The sequence below is a fragment of the Cnephaeus nilssonii genome, assembly GCF_951640355.1.
Source record: "Cnephaeus nilssonii genome assembly, chromosome: 6".
Lineage (NCBI taxonomy): Eukaryota > Metazoa > Chordata > Mammalia > Chiroptera > Vespertilionidae > Cnephaeus > Cnephaeus nilssonii.
In genome coordinates this window covers 94,695,213-94,715,676 of record NC_137077.1, presented here as the reverse complement: position 1 = coordinate 94,715,676, position 20,464 = coordinate 94,695,213, and the positions used below count along the sequence as shown (strand labels likewise).

The 20,464-nt window shown below is 38.7% G+C and overlaps 1 protein-coding gene across 4 annotated transcripts in view; it reads right to left on the bottom strand.

Annotated features, from left to right (window-relative positions):
* CDK8 (cyclin dependent kinase 8) overlaps nucleotides 1–20,464 on the bottom strand; it is a 161,803-nt gene that overhangs the window by 50,595 nt on the left and 90,744 nt on the right. For all 4 annotated transcript variants that reach the window (XM_079773472.1, XM_079773473.1, XM_079773471.1 and 1 more), the window contains exons 3-4: nucleotides 19,681–19,791; nucleotides 16,104–16,244 (exon numbers count right to left, since the gene is read on the bottom strand). In XM_079773472.1, the coding sequence (XP_079629598.1) occupies nucleotides 16,104–16,244; nucleotides 19,681–19,791 (252 nt within the window). The remainder of the gene's footprint in view (nucleotides 1–16,103; nucleotides 16,245–19,680; nucleotides 19,792–20,464) is intronic.

Below are 20,464 nucleotides of genomic sequence, written 5' to 3'. Positions count from 1 at the left end.
AAAAAGCTGGGATAGCAATACCCACATCAGACAAAATAAACTTCAAAATAAAGGCCATAACAAAAGACAAAGAAGGCCACTGCATAATACTAAAGGGAATGATTTAAAAAAAAATATATATATATATATATGTATAACCCTTATAAATATATATGCACCCAATATAGGAGCACTCAAGTACATAAAAAAACCTCTTGATGTACTTTAAGGTAGAGATTGATAGCAATATAGTGATAGCAGGTACTTTAACATCCCACTGACATCAATGGATAGATCTTTCAGACAAAAAATTTAACAAGGAAACAGAGGCCTTAAACGACACAATAGATCAGATGGATCTAACTAATATTTACAGAACATTTCACCCCAAAGCAACAGAATATACATTCTTCTCAAGCGCACATGGGACAGTCTCAAAGACAGACCACATGTTAGGGCACAAAACAAGTCTATACACATTCAAGAAGACTGATATAATACCAAGAATCTTCTCCAATCACAATGGCATGAAATTAGAAATCAACTACAAAAAAAAAAAAACCTCAAAAACACTCAAATACATAGAGGCTAAATAACATGTTATTAAACAATGAAGGGTTTACCAATGAGATCAAGCAAGAAATTAAAAAACTCCTGAAAACAAATGAAAATCCAACCACCCAAATCACGATGAAAGCATTCCTGAGAGGGAAGTTCATAGCATTACAGCCCTAACTCAAGAAACAAGAAAAAGCACTAATAAACTATCTAACCCTACAACTATATGCATTAAAGAACAGTAAGAAAAGCCCAGAGGAAGTAAAAGGGAGGAAATAATAAAGATCAGAGGAGAAATAAATGACACAGAGACTAAAAAATCAGTACAAAAGATTAATAAATCTAAGAGCTGGTTCTTTGAAAAGATAAACAAGATGGATGAAACACCTAGCCAGACTCATCAAGAAACAAAGAGGATCCATATAAATAAAATTAAAAAATGAAAGAAGTGATATAACAACAGACACCACAGAAAAAGGATTGTAAGCAAATACTATGAACAACTATATGCCAACAAACTGGACAACCTGTGTGAAATGAACAAATTCCTAGAAACATACAATCTTAAAACTCAATCAGGAAGAATCAGAAAACCTAAATAGGCTAACAACAAATGATAAAATTGAAGCAATAACTTAAAAACTTTCAGCAAACATAAGCCCTGGACCAGATGGATTTACAAGAGAATTTTACAAAATGTCCAAGGAAGAACTAACACCTATTCTCCTCACACTATTCAAAAAAATTCAAGAGGAAGAAACATTTCCAAGCTCTTTTTATAAAGCCAGCATTATCCTAATTCCAAAACCAGATAAAGATACTAAAAAGAAAGAACATTACAGGAAAATATCCCTGATGAACACAGATGCTAAAATCCTCAACAAAATATTAACAAATCGGATCCAGCAATATATTATAAAGATCATAAACCAGGATCAGGTGGAATTTATTCCAGGGATGCAAGGCTGGTACAATATTCTCAAATCAATAAATGTGATATATCACATAAACAAATTGAAAGATAAAAATCACATGATCATATCAATGGATGCAGAACAAGCATTCCACAAAATCCAGCACTCTTTTGTGATAAAAACTCTCAGCAAAGTGGGAATAGAGAAATTGTATCTCAACATAATAAAGGTCATATAAGACAAACCTACAGCCAATATCATACTCAATAAGCAAAAATTAAAAGCATTTTTCTTAAGATCAGAAACAACACAAGGATGTCTGCTTTCACCACTCTTATTCAACATAGTACTGGAAGTCCTAGCCACAGCAATCAGATAAGAAGAGATAAAAGGCATACAAATTGGAAAGGAGGAAGTAAAACTGTCATTATTTCCAGATGACTGATATTGTTCCTAGAAAAACCTAAAGACTACATCAAGAAACTACTAGACTTAAATGAATTTGGCAATGTAGCAGGATACAAAATCAATACCCAGAAACCAGGGCAGTTTTATCTACCACCAATGAATTCTCAGAAAGAGAAACTAAAAAAGCAATCTCATTTACCATTGCAACAACAACAAAATAAGATACCTAGTAATAAACTTAACCAAGGAGGTAAAAAACCTGTAGTTGAAAAACTAGAGGACATTGAAAAAAGAAATAGAGGAAGATACAAGCAAATAGAAATGTATACCATGTTCATGGATTAGAAGAATTAACATCATTAAAATGTCTACACTACCCAAAGCAATCTATAGATTCAATGCAATCCCTATTTACATACCAAGGGCATACATCACAGAACTAGAATACTCAAAAATTTATATGAACCACAAAAGTTGCAGAGAAAGAAGAAAGAAGTTGGAGGGATCACAATACCGGATAACAAACTATACTATAAAGCCATTATAACCCAAACAGCCTGGTACTGGCAAAAGTACAGGCATATAGATCAATGGATCAGAACAGAGACCCCAGAAATTGACACACACCACTACAGTCAATTAATATTTGACAAAGGAGGCAAGAACATACAATGTAGTAAAGACAGTCTCTGCAACAAATGGTGTTGGGGAAACTGGACAGACACATGCAAAAAGATGAACCTACATCACCAACTTCTACCATATACAAGAATAAACTCAAGATGGATAAATGACTTAAATGTAAGGCACGAACCCATAAAAATCTTAGAAGAAAACACAGGCAGTAAAATCTCAGACATCTCACAAGCAGAATTTTTGCCGATACATCTCCTCGGGCAAAGGAAACTAAGGAGAAAATAAACAAATGGGACTACATCAAAATAAAAAGCTTCTGCACAGCAAAAGAAACCACCATCAAAATGAAAATGGAATCCACTGTATGGGAGAACATATTTGCCAATGATACATCTGATAAGGGGTTAACATCCAAAATATATAAAGTACGCATACAACTTAACAAAAGGAAGACAAACAATCCAATTAAAAAATGGGCAGACGACCTAGACATTTCTCCAAAGAGGACATAAAATGGCCAAGAGACATATGAGAAATGCTGAAAGTCACTAATCATCAGAAAAATGCAAATTAAAACAACAAGATATCACCTCACACCTGTCAGGATTGCTATCAACAAAACGAGTGCTGGTGAGGATGTGGAGAAAAGGGAACCCTAGTTTACTGCTGGTGGGAATGTAGACTGGTGCAGTCACTATGGAAAACAGTATGGAATTTCCTCAAAAAATTAAAAATGGAACTTCCGTTTGACCCAGTGATCCCACTTCTGGGAATATATCCTAAAAATCCCAAAACACTAATCAGAAAGAATATATGCACCCCTATGTTCATAACAGCGTTATTTCAAATAGCTAAGATTTGGAAACAGCCCAAGTGTTCATCAGTAGATGAATGGATAAAAAAGCTGTGGGACATTTACACAATGGAATACTATGCAGCTGTAAAAAAGAGGGATCTCTTACCCTTTGGGACAGCATGGATGGATCTGGAAAATATTATGCTAAGTGAAATAAGCCAATCTGAGAAAGACAAATATCACATGATGTCACTTATTTGTGGAATCTAATGAACAAAAAGAATTCACCAATAAAATAAGACCCAAAGCATGGAGGCATGGAACAGACTGAAATACCGCAATTTGGGGATGGGGAGATGAGAAGAGATAAAATAAAGAATGTATATACTTATGTGCATAACCCATGGACATGGGCAATAGGGTAGTGAAGACCTGATGAGGGGGTGTGTAGGAAATGGGAGGAGGTGGGTAAAGATGGGGAAAATGGGAGATATCTGTAATATTATTAATAATAATCCTGTATAATAAAAGCCTAATATGCAAATTGTCCCCTCAGGTGATGGTTTGACCGGGAGTTCAACCATTCACTATGACGTGCGCTGACCACCAGGGGGCAGCACAGATCATGGCGGGCATCAACGATGCACTGCGACCTCTTGCCAGCTACCTGGGGGCAGGGTTGACCGGGACAGAGGTGCAGAGAGAATGCGGGATGTCCGCCAAGCTTGCTCTCACTCCCTCTGCTACCGTCCCCAGGGACACCAGGCTGTGCTGAGGTGACAGGCGCCCACGAGAAGCCCGCCCCACACCTGTGCGGCGCGGCCTCTTCCGGGTGAGCCAGGCCGCAGCCACTGGGACCGCAGGGGCTGGTTGGGCTCCCCGTGGGTTCACGCAGGAGCTGGTCTGCCAGGTCGGCCAGGAGAGAGCGCACTGCCCGCTCAGCTTCCGTGCAGCACCACTGGGTGGCCCAGAGGCCCACGCTGCGCCCTGGCCTGCGGCATCTGGCCGCGCTCACCGCATCTCTGCGTGGGAACTCAGGCGCCGTGACTCAGGTGGAGGGAGTCATGCAGAGTCCAGGGGCCCAGATGCTTGCCCAGGGCCCAGAGGTCAGCTGCCCTTCCACACAAGGCGCTTGCACTACGATTGCCGGCCAGGACTAGGGACTGCACCCGTGCACAAATTTTGTGCACCAGGCTTCTAGTAAATATATATAGAAAAAATAGTAAGGAAAGCATGACTTACAGAAGAACTGTGTGGCGTTTCCATAGAACAAACTTGTGAGCATAGCGTAAGTCCAGACTAAATTTGCAATGATTTTTGAACAAAACAAAACAAAACAAAGTAATACTTTCCTATATAATAAAGAATATGCAAATTGACCATCATGCCATCACACAAGATGGCTGCCCCCATGTGGTTAAAGATGGCCACCACAAGATGGCCAGCAGGGGAGGGTAGTTGTGGGCAATCAGGCCAGCTGAGGAGGGCAGTTGGGGGGGACTAGGCTTCCAGGGGAGGGCAGTTGGGGGGGACTAGGCCTGCAGGGGAGGGCAGTTGGGGGTAACTGGGCTGGCAGGGGAGGGCAGTTGGGGCAACCAGGCCAGCAGGGGAGGGCAGTTGGGGGCGACTGGGCCAGCAGGGGAGGGCAGATGGGGGTTACCGGGCCAGCAGGGGAGGGCAGTTGGGGGCAATCGGGCCAGGAGGGGAGCAGTTATGCATCAATCAGGCTGGCAGGGGAGTGGTTAGCGGGTGATTAGGCTGGCAGGCAGGCGAGCAGTTGTGAACCAGCAGTCCCAGATTGTGAGAGGGATGTCCGATTGCCGGTTTAGGCCCAATCCCTGTGGGGTCCCAGACTGGAGAGGGTGCAGGCTGGGCTGAGGGACACCCCCCGACTGCACGAATTTCGTGCACCGGGCTTCTAGTATATATGTAAGTTGCCACATTAACAGATTAAAGGAAATAATCATATGACTATCTCAAAATATGCAGAAAAAGCATTCAGTAAAATTCATTCTTAAGAAACAATCCTATATAATAAGAGCCTAATATGCTAAGTGTCTGGTCAACTGGTTGGCCATTCAACCAGTCAAAGCATAATATGCTAATGATATGCTAAGGCCGGTCAACTGCTCGCTATGACGTGCACTGACCACCAGGGGGCAGAAGCTCTGATTGGTAGGTTAGCTTGCTGCTGGGGTCCGGCCGATCGGGACTGAGCGAGACGGGCCAGATATGCCCTGGAGCACCCCTGCAATCCCTCCCTAGCTGGCCAACCTCCCACGTTCCTCCCCGGCCCCTATCGTGCACTGGAGGGGTCCCTCAGTCTGGCCTGCACCCTCTCGCAATCTGGGACCCCTCTGGGGATGTCAGAGAGCCAGTTTCAGCCCGATCCCACAGGCTAGGCTGAGGGACCCCACTGGTACACAAATTCATGCTCCAGGCCTCTAGTTAATTTCATACAGGGAACATTTTTAACCTGATAAAGGTACCCACCAAAACCCCAGAGGAAATATATATAATGGTGAAAGTTAAGAATTATCATTAAAGACAGAAATAATAGTTTCCTCAATTTTTTGCCATTGTATGAGTAAATACATACCAGCAATTTTCGATTACCAAATGGAAAGAAAAATGTGTTTCATGGATTCCAATTTTCACTTTCTTTTTAATTTTAACATTTCTTTAATTGGGTTATGTCTTATAACCTCTGTGGTGTGACAGTCAAATTTGCAGCATGTTTTCTTTCTTAGTGATACATAAAACAATGTCGCAGTTTTCAGCTTTCCAGTCTTTGCAGTAAAAAGACATAATATGATATGTTTGGGATAGATTTTGAGTGTATCAGTCTCACAGGTGGGAAACTTGTGAAATTTTAGGTAGTCCCGAATGACATGATTGATTTACTTTTTAGAGGGGTCTAGATTGCTATATAGATATTAGGTCATAAAAACATAAAACTAAAAATCAGGAAGACCACTTGAGAGTTTTGCATTAATCCAGATGACCTAGATTAAAATCATAGTGACAGAAATGATGAGAGGCCAAGTCCAGAGTTAATACGTGGAATCCAAAAAATTTCAACAATGTGCTCAGCCAGTGTTGCTCAGTGGTTGAGCTTCCAAGAACCAGGAGGTCACGGTTAGTTGACTCCTGGTTTGCAGGCTCAATCTGCAGTAGGGGGTGTGCAGTAGGCAGCCTATCAATGATTCTCCCTCATCATTGACGTTTTTATCTCCCTCCCCATCTCTTCCTCTCTGAAATCACTAAAAATATATTTTAAAAATTTTGAAGAAAAAAATTCAACAGTGTAAACTGGCGGGCTAGATTATTGTAAACAGAAATTAATGAAATGATCAAGGTGAGCCTGTACAATTAGCAATCCTGGAAATCTACCTGCAAAATCCAAATCCATGTCCTGGCAACAAAGAATTTTGGAATCTTGCTATTAGTTGGCACTTGATTTATTGGATTGATCCAGGGATACTGAGCTAGAACTGCAGAATCTCTGCCAAATTTGCCCTTCTCTTCATGGTTTAAACTTCCTGAATCATCTTCTTTCTGAAAATAAGCAATACAGTTTACTCTTCTTTGAGAAAAGACACTGGTCAGATAATTGGGACCCATGGCCTACAGTGTTATATTCAAATTTGAGTTATGGGAGGGTCTTAGTGTAATTTGATCTGAGATTGGTGTTGAAGGTAGAGCTCAGAAGAATCCATTTTTCATTTAATAAATTTTTATTATACATACAATATTCTTCTGTGTACTGAAGATATAGCAGTAAATAAAATGAATAAAGTTGTTTGCCCTAAGGCACTTATTTTCCTAGGGCAGTGGTCGGCAAACTCATTAGTCAACAGAGCCAAATATCAACAGTACAACGATTGAAATTTCTTTTGAGAGCCAAATTTTTTAAACTTAAACTTCTTCTAACGCCACTTCTTCAAAATAGACTCGCCCAGGCCGTGGTATTTTGTGGAAGAGCCACACTCAAGGGGCCAAAGAGCCGCATGTGGCTCATGAGCTGCAGTTTGCCGACCATGGTCCTAGGGCAACCTGATGATGAAAGTAAAGTGCACTTAGTGAATATTTATTTTGTGCCAGACATAGTCCTAATACTTCAAATGAATCTCTATCTAAAAGACAAAAATACAGGAATGGCCCATCCTATATTATAAGAGCCTAATATGCAAACCAACCAAAGGGTGGAACGACCGGCAGAATGACTGGTCGCTATGACGTGCACTGACCACCAGGGAGCAGACATTCAACACAGGAGCTTCCCCCTGATGGTCAGTGCTCTTCCACAGGGGGAGCGCCGCTCAGTCAGAAGCCGGCTTCATGGCTGGCAAGTGCAGCGGCAGTGGCAGCACTAAGAAGCAGCGAGCAGGTGGGTGGTAAGGAGCGAGAGGTCCTGGACTGTGAGAGGGATGTCTGACTGCCGGCTTAGGCCCGATCCCTGACAGGCAGACATTCCCCGAGGGGTCCCAGACTGTGAGAGGGCACAGGCCAGGCTGAAGGACCTTCCCCCGCCCAGTGCACAAATTTCATGCACCAGGCCTCTAGTTTTTATATATGAGGAAAGTAACACAGAGAGCTAATTCTTTCAAAGGTTACATAATTAAGTGGTGAAACTGTTATGGTTTATGCCTTTACAGGAACTAAGATTCAAACAAATCTCAGGCCAACTATAATAGCGGTTTAATTTTTCCTCTTTAGCTCATGATAATAGAAAGTGATTATTCAGGAATCCTACCTAATAATAGACAAATATGCAAATTGACCGTACCTTCGCTATGCCCGCGATTGGCCAGGAGGCACGGGTGGGCGGGACTCGGGGTGGCCGGGGTGGCCGATAGGGCCGGTGGGACGCTGAGCTTGCGTCGCCAGCGGTGGCTCGAGCTCAGCGTCTGCGCCATGGCTGTGCTGCAGCACAAAAGGGGCCTCTGGGGCAGCGAGCTCACGTCCCACCGAGGACCATCAAAAGCGGGGGAGCTGGGTGCCTGTCTGCTCAGGCACCAGGCCTTTCAGAAACCTTTGCCATGCCGGAGGCTTCTGAAAGGCCTGGTGCACCAGCGGACAGGCACCCAGCTCCCCCGTGATCGAAAGCAAAAGCGTGGGAGCTGGGTGCCTGTCCACTCAGGCACCAGGCCTTTCAGAAGCCTCCGCCGTGTCGGAGGCTTCTGAAAGGCCTGGTGCACCAGCGGACAGGCACCCAGCTCCCCCGCGATCGAAAGCAAAAGTGTGGGAGCTGGGTGCCTGCCCACTCAGGCACCAGGCCTTTCAGAAGCCTTTACTGCGCCGGAGGCTTCTGAAAGGCCTGGTGCACCAGCGATCGAAAGCAAAAGCGTGGGAGCTGGGTGCCTGTCCACTCAGGCACCAGGCCTTTCAGAAGCCTCCGCCGCACTGGAGGCTTCTGAAAGGCCTAGTGCACCAGTGATCAAAAGCAAAAGCGTGGGAGCTGGGTGACTGTCCGCTCAGGCACCAGGGCTTTCAGAAGCCTTCGCTGCGCCGGAGTCTTCCGAAAGGCCTGGTGCACCAGCAGACAGGCACTTACTTCAGAAGCCTTCCAACTTCATGGTCTATTAGTCTATGAAATCATGGGGAAAAATATGATCTTCACTTCAAATGGTATAAGATGTTTAAAAACAAAATTTTAACAGATGTTTAAAGCAGCCTATGTTTACCTTTTATATTTTTGTTAAGTAGGCATCTTAAACTGTACTAACCTGAATTACAAGCCTTTCTGTTATTTGAAAACATGTGCAAATTCAGAGAATTGAAACTAATCTTAAATTCAGACATCTATTTTAGAACAGAAAGTTAAGAATCCTCAGATTATATACTATTTAGAGTACTGTATCTATAGCTGACATAAATCTGAAGGCAAATTATATATAAATTAAATAATTAAACATGGACATAGGTAATTATAACGAAGTGATATGCATAAAGGAAAAGTAAAATCCAGCTATCCTGAGGGTAGGAAACTTTCATTCAATTAACTATTGTGCATTTAATTGTGACTGAGAAAACTTAGCTTTACTAAATCTAAATTAAAATTTGTGTTGGTTAGAAAAACATTTATAAAAATCTACACAAAATCTTGAACTTTAATGTTGAACTAACTTTGAAATATGGCTAGTTGCTTGTGCTGGTTTCTGTAAGAAGACTTACTTTAAAATATATATATTATTGATTTCAGAGAGGAAGGGAGAGTGAGAGAGAGATAGAAATATCAATGATGAGAGAGAATCATTCATCGCCTGCCTCCTGCACAGCCCACACTGGAGATCAAGCCTGCAACCCAGGCATGTGCCCTGACTGGGAATCGAACCATGACCTCCTGGTTTATAGGTAGATGCTCAACCACTGAGCCACACTGGAAGGGCAAGAAGACTTACTTTTTACCCCTTGTTTGATCATTTCTCATTTGTTTGTAAAGTGATATGGTTGCCAAACTGAAAAGACTTCATGAAAAATGTATGTGGCCATGGGCACCAGTGACATAAAACAGGTTTATATAAAACAGGTTAGGTGAATTCGGAGAAAACCAAATCTAATACATTTTATCTTTAAATTACTTTGGCAAATGTTCAGAAATCTGGATTATATAATACTCAGGCCTGAGTTTATTATTTAAAAGATGAACTGAAATATTAATTTTATATACGCTTTTTCAGAGTATAATTTAGAGGATTCTGAACTCTTTTGAAAAAAAAAATTTCCTGGTATTCTGATTACACACAGTGTATTCTCTTTTGCTAATGTAAAAATTTAAAGGTCCGAAGAAATCAAGTGGGGGGAGTGTTCACCATTAACACCATCTATATTAATAAAAGGCCCGTGGCCGTAACACCGTAACACCATCACGACCAAATAAGCGGAGGCTCTTGTGGCGGGTGGGGCAGGGCTTGAGCTACTAGCCCCAGCGAGCTATGAGCTGCGGAGGGCGGGGCGTGAGCTACCAGTGGCCATGGGCGGGGTGGCCTGCTGAGGCAAGCGGGAACAAGCTACTCCTGCACGCTGGGCCTCTACTATTAAATAAGGTAATAGCTTATATCAGATGCAGGCAGAAAGTGGTAAATTCTGGTCTCCAATAACATGATTCAAAACTCTCTTAAACAAAACCACCCCAAATCTGTCCTATTTGGGGAAACACACTGCTCTGGATGACAGTAAATTTTATTTATAAAAATGGGAGCAGTTATGTAAATCACATAATGATGTATCACAACAATTATGTAAAAGCAGAGAAAAGATGTATCTGACTTACAACTCAGATAATTCTCTATTTCTGGTTAATTTTCAGGATCACCCAAAAATATTATCTTAAACTCTATTTTTTTAAAAAACAACTTGATGAGCTTATTTACAATAACCATTCTTAATTGGTCAGAAATCTGACTAAAAAGATTCTAGCATTGTGCTGATAAAGTGTCTGAAAGACTAATTCAGAATCTAAGAAAAAGTATAATTGAAACAATATGCAAACTAAATGGCATAATGTTTTTATTATCATCTTGTAATATATCCATATAAATAGGTATGATATTTGCAGTTGTGCCATTTAGTAAAATTGAGTGGGCCACTTTTTTGTTATTTACAAATAATAAAACATAGTACATTGTGTAAGCTCAATATCACTATAAAAATTAAGCAAATGTAGCATTTATTAAGAAACTTAATGGATTGTTTACAATCAGATACTGTCAAGCAGGAAAACTACCCAATTGGTTATTTAAGTAAAAATACTCTAGAATAACCACAATATTCATAATGTTAAAATTAATGCAAACTTCATTTAAGTTTGTCTTAACCAGTTGTTATCAATAAAACCTTTGTTTTATCCACAAGCCTAAATTTTATGGATGCAATTTTATGTTTTACTAACTACACAATTAAACAAGAAAATCAGAGTAAATCCCAGGAGTCCCCAATAAATGAAGCAAATCACAAGTAATAAGCAATGATTAAATCTGATAATTACAAAGCAGTTTTCTTCCATGAAGCTGTGTGTTAAGGAAGCATGCTTAATATGTTCCTAACACTCACTTCAAAGAAGCTAAAGCACAGAGAAAGGGCAAAACAGAGGACAAGAATGCAGGTTCCTTTCTCCCCAACTATTCAATTACTTTGTTGCTTTATCTCTTTCAGCATATGGATAGTCTTAGGCCCTTTCTGTTTGTTCCCTCCTAAAGAGTTTACTGGCCCCCTTTAAGGTCGCAAGTGTATTCATGACTTTTTATATTTAATAGCAACAATCCTTTAACATAAAATACAATAAACCACATTGAATATTATGTGTAAACTTTAATAACAGACTAAATAGACATTTTCCTCAAAAGTTTTACTACATAGTTTTTATTGTTGACAATATTACAGAAGGCTTCCATTTTCCCCTGCTATGTCCCCATCCACCCAGCCCCTGCCCCACCCCAGGCCTTCACCCCACTATTGTCTGTGTTCACAGCTATCCGATCTAATAAAGAGGGAATATGCTAATTGACTGTCATGCCCTCAAAAAGATGGCAGCGCCCACAGCCAATAAGGAGAGAATATGTTAATTTACTGCCACGCCCTCAAATATGGCGGCACCCACAGCCACAAGATGGCGGCGCCCAGTCCCCTCAGCCCCGCCGGTGGGGTAGGCGCGCGGCATGGCCGGGCCCATCCCCAGGTGGGTCTGGCTGCTCTGCGCACCTGCCTCCGAAGTCCCCCAGTCCCCTCATCCCCCCAGCTGCCCAGGGCCGGCCCAAGGAGCAGGCAAGCCTAGGATGGCGGCAAACTCATTAGTCAACAGAGCCAAATATCAACAGTACAACCAGCTGGGTTGGTGGCTGCCCAGCTGATGCCCAAGGCACAGGCAAGCCTCGGATGGTGGCTTCCCAGACACCCAGGGCCGGCCGAGGCTCAGGTAACCAGGGCCGGCCGAGGCTTACGCTGCCAGCAGTGGCAGCAGCAGAGGTGTGATGGGGGAGTTGCCTTCCCCTGATCGCCAGGTTGCCTCCCACCCCTGAGGGCTCCCAGACTGTGAGAGGGGGCAGGCTGGGCTGAGGGACCACCCCTCCAGTGCATGAATTTTCATGCACCGGGCCTCTAGTATATACATATGTATATAAGTTCTTTGGTTAATCTCTTCCTGTTCCCACCATACGACCCCTCCCCTCTGAGATCTATCAGTCTGTTAAACATTTCTTTTTCTGATTATCCTATATAATAAAAGCCTAATATGTTAAGTGTCCAGTCATCTGCTCAACCAATCAAAGCATAATATGCTAATGATATGCTAAGGCCACTCAACTGCTCGCTATAACGTGCACTGACCACCAGGGGGCAGACGCTCTGAACGGTGGGTTAGCTTGCTGCTGGGGTCTGGCCTATTCAGGACTGAGCGAGACAGGCTGGACATGCCCTGGAGCCTTCCTGTGGTCTCTCCCTGGCTGGCCAACCTCCCGCATCCCTCCCTAGCCCTGATCGTGCACCGGTGGGGTCCCTTGGCCTGGCCTGCACCCTCTCACAATCCGGGACCCCTCAGGGGATGTCAGAGAGCCGATTTTGGCCTGATCCCGCAAGCCAGACCAAGGAATTCCACTGGTGCATGAAGTCGTGCACCGGGCCTCTAGTATATAATAATAAAAGCATAATATGCTAATTAGACCAGACAACCTTCCGGATGAAGCCAGGGCTGCTAGGGAAGCCCGGGTCCTGGGTGCCTGCTGGCGGCCGGAGGGAAGCTTGGGTCCCGGGTGCCAGAGGGAAGCTGGGGCCGGCAGCTGGGGGAAGGAAGGCCTACTTTTGCATGAATTTTGTGCATCAGGCCTCTAGTAACAATATAATAATATATGTTAACTGCAAACTATGCAGACAATTTAGAAAGGTATTAAAGGAAGAAAATGGAACTTGCCTGAAATTCTCCCACCCAGATATAAACCCTACTCACAAAAGTATATTCTATAAAGGGCTGTATTCAAAAAGATTTTATAATCAATGTCAAGAAGTTTGCATAAAACAGTAAACTACTAAGTATTTTCTAAAGATTTAACTAAGTTTTTCCTTTGATGTTCTCTTTTCCTAACAATATCAAATACCATTTGGAAAAGAGCCTAGTGTAGTGGCTTTTAAACCTTTCTGAACACAACCCACAGGAAGAAAAGCATTTAATATTACATGACCATATCCACATATAAACATATGTAATTGAAAAGAAGTTTCATGAAACAATTGCCTTAAATACATACGATGCACTTTGATATTTTTGCTATAAATAAATATATAAAAGGCTGGTTGTGTAGTGTGATTTCCTGACTCACTTATGACATACAATCTGCAATTTAAAAATCACTGACCTAGAGGAAAAATCCCTTAATTTAGTGGTCCAGCTTGGTTAGAGTTCTCCAAGTAACCAGAATTAAGTCATTTAACTCTTTGTTGCTCAGTTTCTCTCATACAGTTCAGCAGACATTAAGAAAGTGCACCATAAACAAAAAAATATATAATCATGAGGAAACGCTGATATTAGTAAGCAAAACTAGTAAACAAGGCAATCTTTCACACAAATATAAAGAATCAGATCCAAAAATACCACAATAATTTATCATGCTACCATCAATACATAATAAAATAACATGTCTTGACAAAATAGGCCCTATGAAATCAAGTTTTAGGGTTGACTTCTGAGAGTTCAATCTTATTTACCAGTTGCTAGGAAACCAAAACATCCTTCACCAAGGACAGCTAAAGCACCACCAAATGATTCTAAGTTACCCAGTATAATTAAAATAAACTGCAGGACAGCAGCACTATCAGATATTTAAGAAAATAAGTCAGATTAAAGCTTTGAAATAGCTCCAGCATCTTTTAAATATGTTTAGCACTGGTCCCCAGGGCTATTTCACATCCCCACTGGGATACTCCCAAAGAAAATTTCTGTAGAGATTTATTTCCTAGGAAATTTACTATGGCATAAAAAACCCATTTTGAATAGGTTTAGGACAGGAGTGACCAACTAGCAATAGGTGCAATACTACAAAACACTCCAAATTTCATATACAACCTTGCAATTCATGTTGATAAAAAAACCACACACCATGATGAAAAGTTATTATTATAGTATATCTCACTTAAAATTATACTCCACTTATGGAACAAGGCAAAATACAACCCTATGTGTCTGGCAGTTCCAAGTAAGCTATCACTATGGTTAAAACCATTAAAGGAATCATTAAAATGAAAATTTGGATATTGGATTTTTTAAAAAGTAGAACATATTAATGAGAACTTGATGAATACAATAACAAAAAATAATGATAAATAGGCCAGTCATATTAACTTCTACGTTACTTTCTATTAAGTTCCTTAGAAAATACATCAAAAGCGCAAGTCTTTACTATTTTACTACTTAGAGTCTGATTTAAGTATATACCTTTTCTATGATCTGTCTGATATAGCTTCACAAATATTTTCGACAAGAAGCATAAAATCCAGTCAACACTGAGTGCACTAATACATTAAAAATGAACAATTACTAGCTAGAAATTATTTACATTGTGACTAGTGATAAACTGGCCAGTTAAATGTTGTATAAAAGTGGAATATGAGAATTGCAAATTCAGAACAGCTAGTATGTTTAGGAGACCATAGGTAATGCCCCCTTATCTATAATTAAAGAATAATTTAACAAGAAGGGACTCTAAGATGTTTCTGGAAGCAAAGTGAGGGATGTAAATACATTATGACGGAGCTATTCTAACTTTAAGATTAAAGAGAACATCAGAAATAAGCAAAGGGTCAGGAAATAGGTTTTACTGGGTGAAACAAAAATATTGGGTAAAGGAAGAGTGTGATAAAAGAGAATAACAGATCAATATCATTAGTTGAACGGTCTTTGAATTGATGGTAACAGCTGAGTTTAGGTAGAAAGGAGGAGGCTGCTAAAAGGACTAAAACGTAGTATGAATAGAAAAGTTTTTCTGTAGTGCAAAGTTTTTCTATAGAGCAAAACTGTTCAGTAGGCCTCTGTGTGCCGATCAGCTGCACCTATCTACACACGAGTAGAGATCAAATCATCATTTCCAGCACTGTATTTATAATTGTTTGAAATGAAGGCTCTGTTATAAACCTTACTATAGTTGCTACCTTCACAAAGAAAAACAAAAGTACAATAATGTAATTATGTAATAGAGAATTTGAAGTTTAAATAACTTTAATCTATTAAGTTTTAATAAACAATTTCATGTTAGATGGTAAAAAAAAAAAAAAGGCAAAAACTATTCTTCCACATAAAATAAAATCCAATTTCTGAAGATTTTAAATTCTTAAAATTTAATGCACCTTAACATGGCAAGGCTTCTCAATGATGTACTCAATTTTAATTAATAAAGGCTTAGTGGCATAAGAGTGCTACTAATATAGTGGATTAATATCTCCTCTTCTAACAGGTAACTTAGCAAGCAGTTGGCTCCAAGTTTTATTTTCAAGTTATTCATAAATATGTCAATTTCTAGAGTTTGCCCGGCCTTTAATAACCAATGAAAACAACTGAATTCTTTATTTACAGACTTAAGAAAAAACAAAAGCTTAGGAAAACAAATGTGTTCTCTTTCACCTCTTCAGTAGATGACAGCTAGCTATGTCAGAAAAGGACACATTATATAAAAAGCTCAATGTGCGGCTATGTTGAGACTGTAGCACTCCCACTCCCTCTTATAAGGTTAACAGACCTATATAGCACTGATATCTAGACATAACTAGAAAATACTCCAAATATAAATGCATCTTTCTTGTTTAAACGTAACTACATATCAACTTACCAAATCTCTATGCAACACCCAGTTAGCATGCAGGTAGTGAATCCCATCTAGGATCTGATATAATAGTGACTTCACCATTCCCCGAGGTAACTGAACTGGCTTCTTATTTGCTTTTGAAGCTCTGTGAAACTTGATTATATGCTGGGGGGAAAAAAAAGAAAAACATCACCAGACACTTAGAAAAGAGGGGACGATAATGTGATGTATAATATTTTCCTAACAGAGAAAGAAACAGGGATTTCCAAATACATTGAAAAAATAATTTCACATTCTGCTGAATAACAAGTCACTTATAAACTTCCTAATAACTGGAGTTAAATTTTCATTTCTAATCATAAGATAGTGTCTGACAAAATAAATGATTACAATAGAGAAGTAGGATATAATGTGATTTTATTTTAAAGTATAATTAAAAATTACTTTTAGAGTATATTTAACCTTAGTTTATCTAATAGAAAAATTTCCAGAACAGAATCATTTTTTTTTTTCTGTAGTGACTAAATGAAAAGAAAATCAGAAAAAATTTCAAGAGATACTTTGGCATAGATGTGCTACCTATTTTTGACATATGGGTTAAAGAAAGCAAATAGGGAAATAGTTCAATAAAATATATAGCATGAAGAAATAACATGTAAATGATCAGTTCACACTGGAAATACTTAGAAATATGAAAAATTCTGATAAAAAAAAAAGTCTTGTACCATCTGTCAAAGCTTTCTAGGTAAAGTATTAGTGGACATCCAGGAAAACACAATACCACTTCATAAATAGAAAAATGATCACTTTATAAATAACTACATCTCAACAGAAATAAGACCCAATATTTCAAAATCTCTTGACAGCTTTCTTCATTTTAATTAAAGCATTCTTAAACTGCAAGAAAGTATAGCAGTCAGCTGCAGTCAGCTCTGTGGTGTGCGCCATAGCGCATATGCACAAGAGCAGACTGGAGCAGGACTTGTGAGTGGAAATTAAGCATGCGCTTGAAATTAGTAAACATCATTAAAACAAGGATGAGATATTTAATATTATAGGGTAACACTTTTTTACTTCCTATTTTCTTATGATATAGGAATAACTAGTGATTAATGAGTGAAAGCATATTACCTTCCAAAGATAAAATAGACATCAAAGACTACCTGGTGGGAAGTATCATTCACCACATATGTAGTATGATTAATCTAATGTAATGCTACTAAACAATTTATTAGTAGCATTACATTATTTTAATTTTCTCCTCAATCATTTTTCTCAAAGCATTTAAGAGCAGGCAAAGAAAATAATAATCTAGAATGTTTTGTCACCTAAAAAATGATGTGGCAATCAAGTCTGTTCAGTTTAGGATGAGCTAGTGGCTCTCAGAGCTTAATAAAATTAAATTAAAATACATCATCTTTTAAAAATGTAAAACCCGCCAGAATGAAAGAAACACATATGGAGGGGAGGTAAGATAATCAATTAATGCTACATACATTTCTTCAGTTAATGCTTTCACTGGGGTTTTACAAATCACTTTTTTACCAATATTTTATAACTACAAAAAAACAATGTGAACATTTTTACCTTTATTTTTATTACAGGGCTATATAACAAATTTAAGGTATGCATACCATGAAATTTCACCAACACTTAAGAGATTTTATAAGTCACTCTTTTAATAACTATTTTTTGGTTACCCTCTGCTGTCTTATATTCCAGCTCATTCATTAAAATATTCTAATTAAAAGAAGAAAATAAAACAAATAAAGCAGGTTTTAGTAAACTGAATTGTCATTTGGTTCTCATTAAAATGAACATTAAAAGTACTTATCTGTCTTCAAAGAATATTAATAAGAAGATGATAAAGCCAATGTTGACTATCTATACACATTTGGCAACATGACATACAGTATAATTTGTGAAAGTATGATTATTACACCTTCATGTAAAGTGAAATATTATGTACCAGCATTCTAGAAATCACAGTGAATACCAACCATTACCTCCTATGCTCAACTATGTTTCACTACAAATCATGTTTATAAACTAGCCTGTAAATCTATAATAATAAAAGTGTAATATGCTAATTAGACCGGATGTCCTTTCGGGACAAAGCCGGGGCTGCAGCCATGGGATCGAGGCAGCCACCGCGGCTGCGAGGGAGGGATCCAGGCAGCTGCAGCTGCAAAGGCCTACCCTTGCACGAATTTCATGCATCAGGCCTCTAGTCTTCTCATAAATTGGAATTACATTTGATTTCACATTAGGCTTGAGGATGTAGTGTTCAACTTGATGTTGAACACTACATCAAGTTGAACACTACAAAAAAACTTTACATAATTTGTATTAAAAGAACCCCAATTTGATTAGATTAGATATCTTTAAAAAGAACAGAAGCTAACAATAAAAGAAAAATATTTACAACCAGCATGAACCTTGGACAACAGTTTCATAGAACAGAAAATTTCATGTATCTAATTTTCTGTTTAAAATAATTATTTCCAGATAACTTATAAAAACAATTTGAATCATATCACATTTAGTATGGAAAATTAAAATCTACAAGGAGTGAAAATATTTCTTAAAAATCTGAAAGCATATAGAATTCTTATAGCAGAATATGCCCAATTCTACTAAGTACAATTTTGAATTTCTGATAATGAAAATAGAAAATATATTATGATTAATAATTTTTATCAATATAGCATCACTTTTTTCATTATATAAGCTAAACTGATAAAGTTCAATTACTTGACTTCAAGAATCTTCAAATGTTTGAGTCGAGATATCTAAAATTTTCTTATTATAGGTCAGACAAACACTAAATAACTAAAAGCCAAAATCTAATCTACTTTCATTCTGACCTAATTTTGTAGTAGAGCTCTCTGCCACAAAAAATTCTTCTTATAGCAGAATATGCCTAATTCTACTAAGTACAATTTTGAATTTCTGATAATGAAAATAGAAAATATATTAGAACACTGATTATCAATTGTGAATCATATTCAAATTATGATTAATAATATTTTCCTACATTTGTATCATATACTTAGTTTTTAAAGCTTTTTGAATGCAAAATTATGCTTCAAAAAATCCTGTAAAAAAAGGCAAGAAAAGTATTACATTTTACAGATGGGAGAAACTACAGCTTCACAGCCATTAAGAGACTTGCCTAATGGCACATGACAACAGAACCATCAGATCTGTCTAGTCTTCCAAATATAACGTATTTGTCTCTCTACATGAGGAGACCACCTTCTCATTTTATATTTCTTCACACTACAGAATAAAAAGGAAATATGCTGCTTTTAAATTTTATAACAAAACTTTATACAGATTTTTTAATTTTTAATAAAAATGTATAGCTAGGCAACAATATTGAATAGCTGTTTATACTCTTCAGATTCTATTTTTTTCTGTAATATGTTACAAAGGTCAAACTTGAAAAATCAAAATGTGACACAAAGCAAAATACTCTAGACTTGGCACTATATAAGCCACATTTTATGAGGTTACTTTTATTTTGAAATGTTTTTAGTCATTCTTATTACCCCTGATTGAAACTAGTGACCGTATGTCTACCAGCAATTCACCTTACCCAGAGGTCATGTTCAGCGTAGTCAAACAGAAGCCATACTTTCCTGTCTGCATGAGATAGAAACACCTTTTGAAGAGAGATGACATTTGGATGCTTAAGCTCTCGAAGTAACTGCAAAACAAAGGAAATTCATTTAAAAATCTTTGCCATAAAAATGTTTGAAAACACAATTTGTAAATCAAAGGCAATACAACAAACCCAATCCTAAAATCTAATAGTTTTCAATCCTAAAAATCTAGTAAGTCCTCACACAATTTTGACATGTCAATACAAGGTGCTTCAGTAATAAATGAGAAAAAATCTTTGGGGAAAAGATATATCAGAATAAATCTACCTTGTTATTTAGTTCAGCAGTCACCAACCTTTCGGACCTCACGGACCACCAGTGGTCTGGGAACCACTGGTTGGCAACTAATAGTTTAGCTGGTTTTTAAAAAAATATTTATTGTTGAGAGTATTACAGATGTTCCCCCCTCCCCCCTCCATTGCTCTCCTTCACCGAAATCCCACCCTGCCCCAGACCTTCACCACCCTGTTGTCTGTGTCCATGGGTAATGCATTTATGTATGTAAGTTCTCTGGTTAATCTCTTCCTGCCCTCCCCTCCCCGTTTCCCTCTGAGATCCGTCAGTTTGTTTCAAGTTCCATGCCTCTGGTTCTATTTTATTCACCAGTTTATTTTGTTCATTAGATCCCTTGTTTGTTTATTTTTACTTTTAGATTCAATTACTGATAGTTATGTATTTATTGCCCATATTTTTAATCTTTTTCTTCTTCTTAAAGAA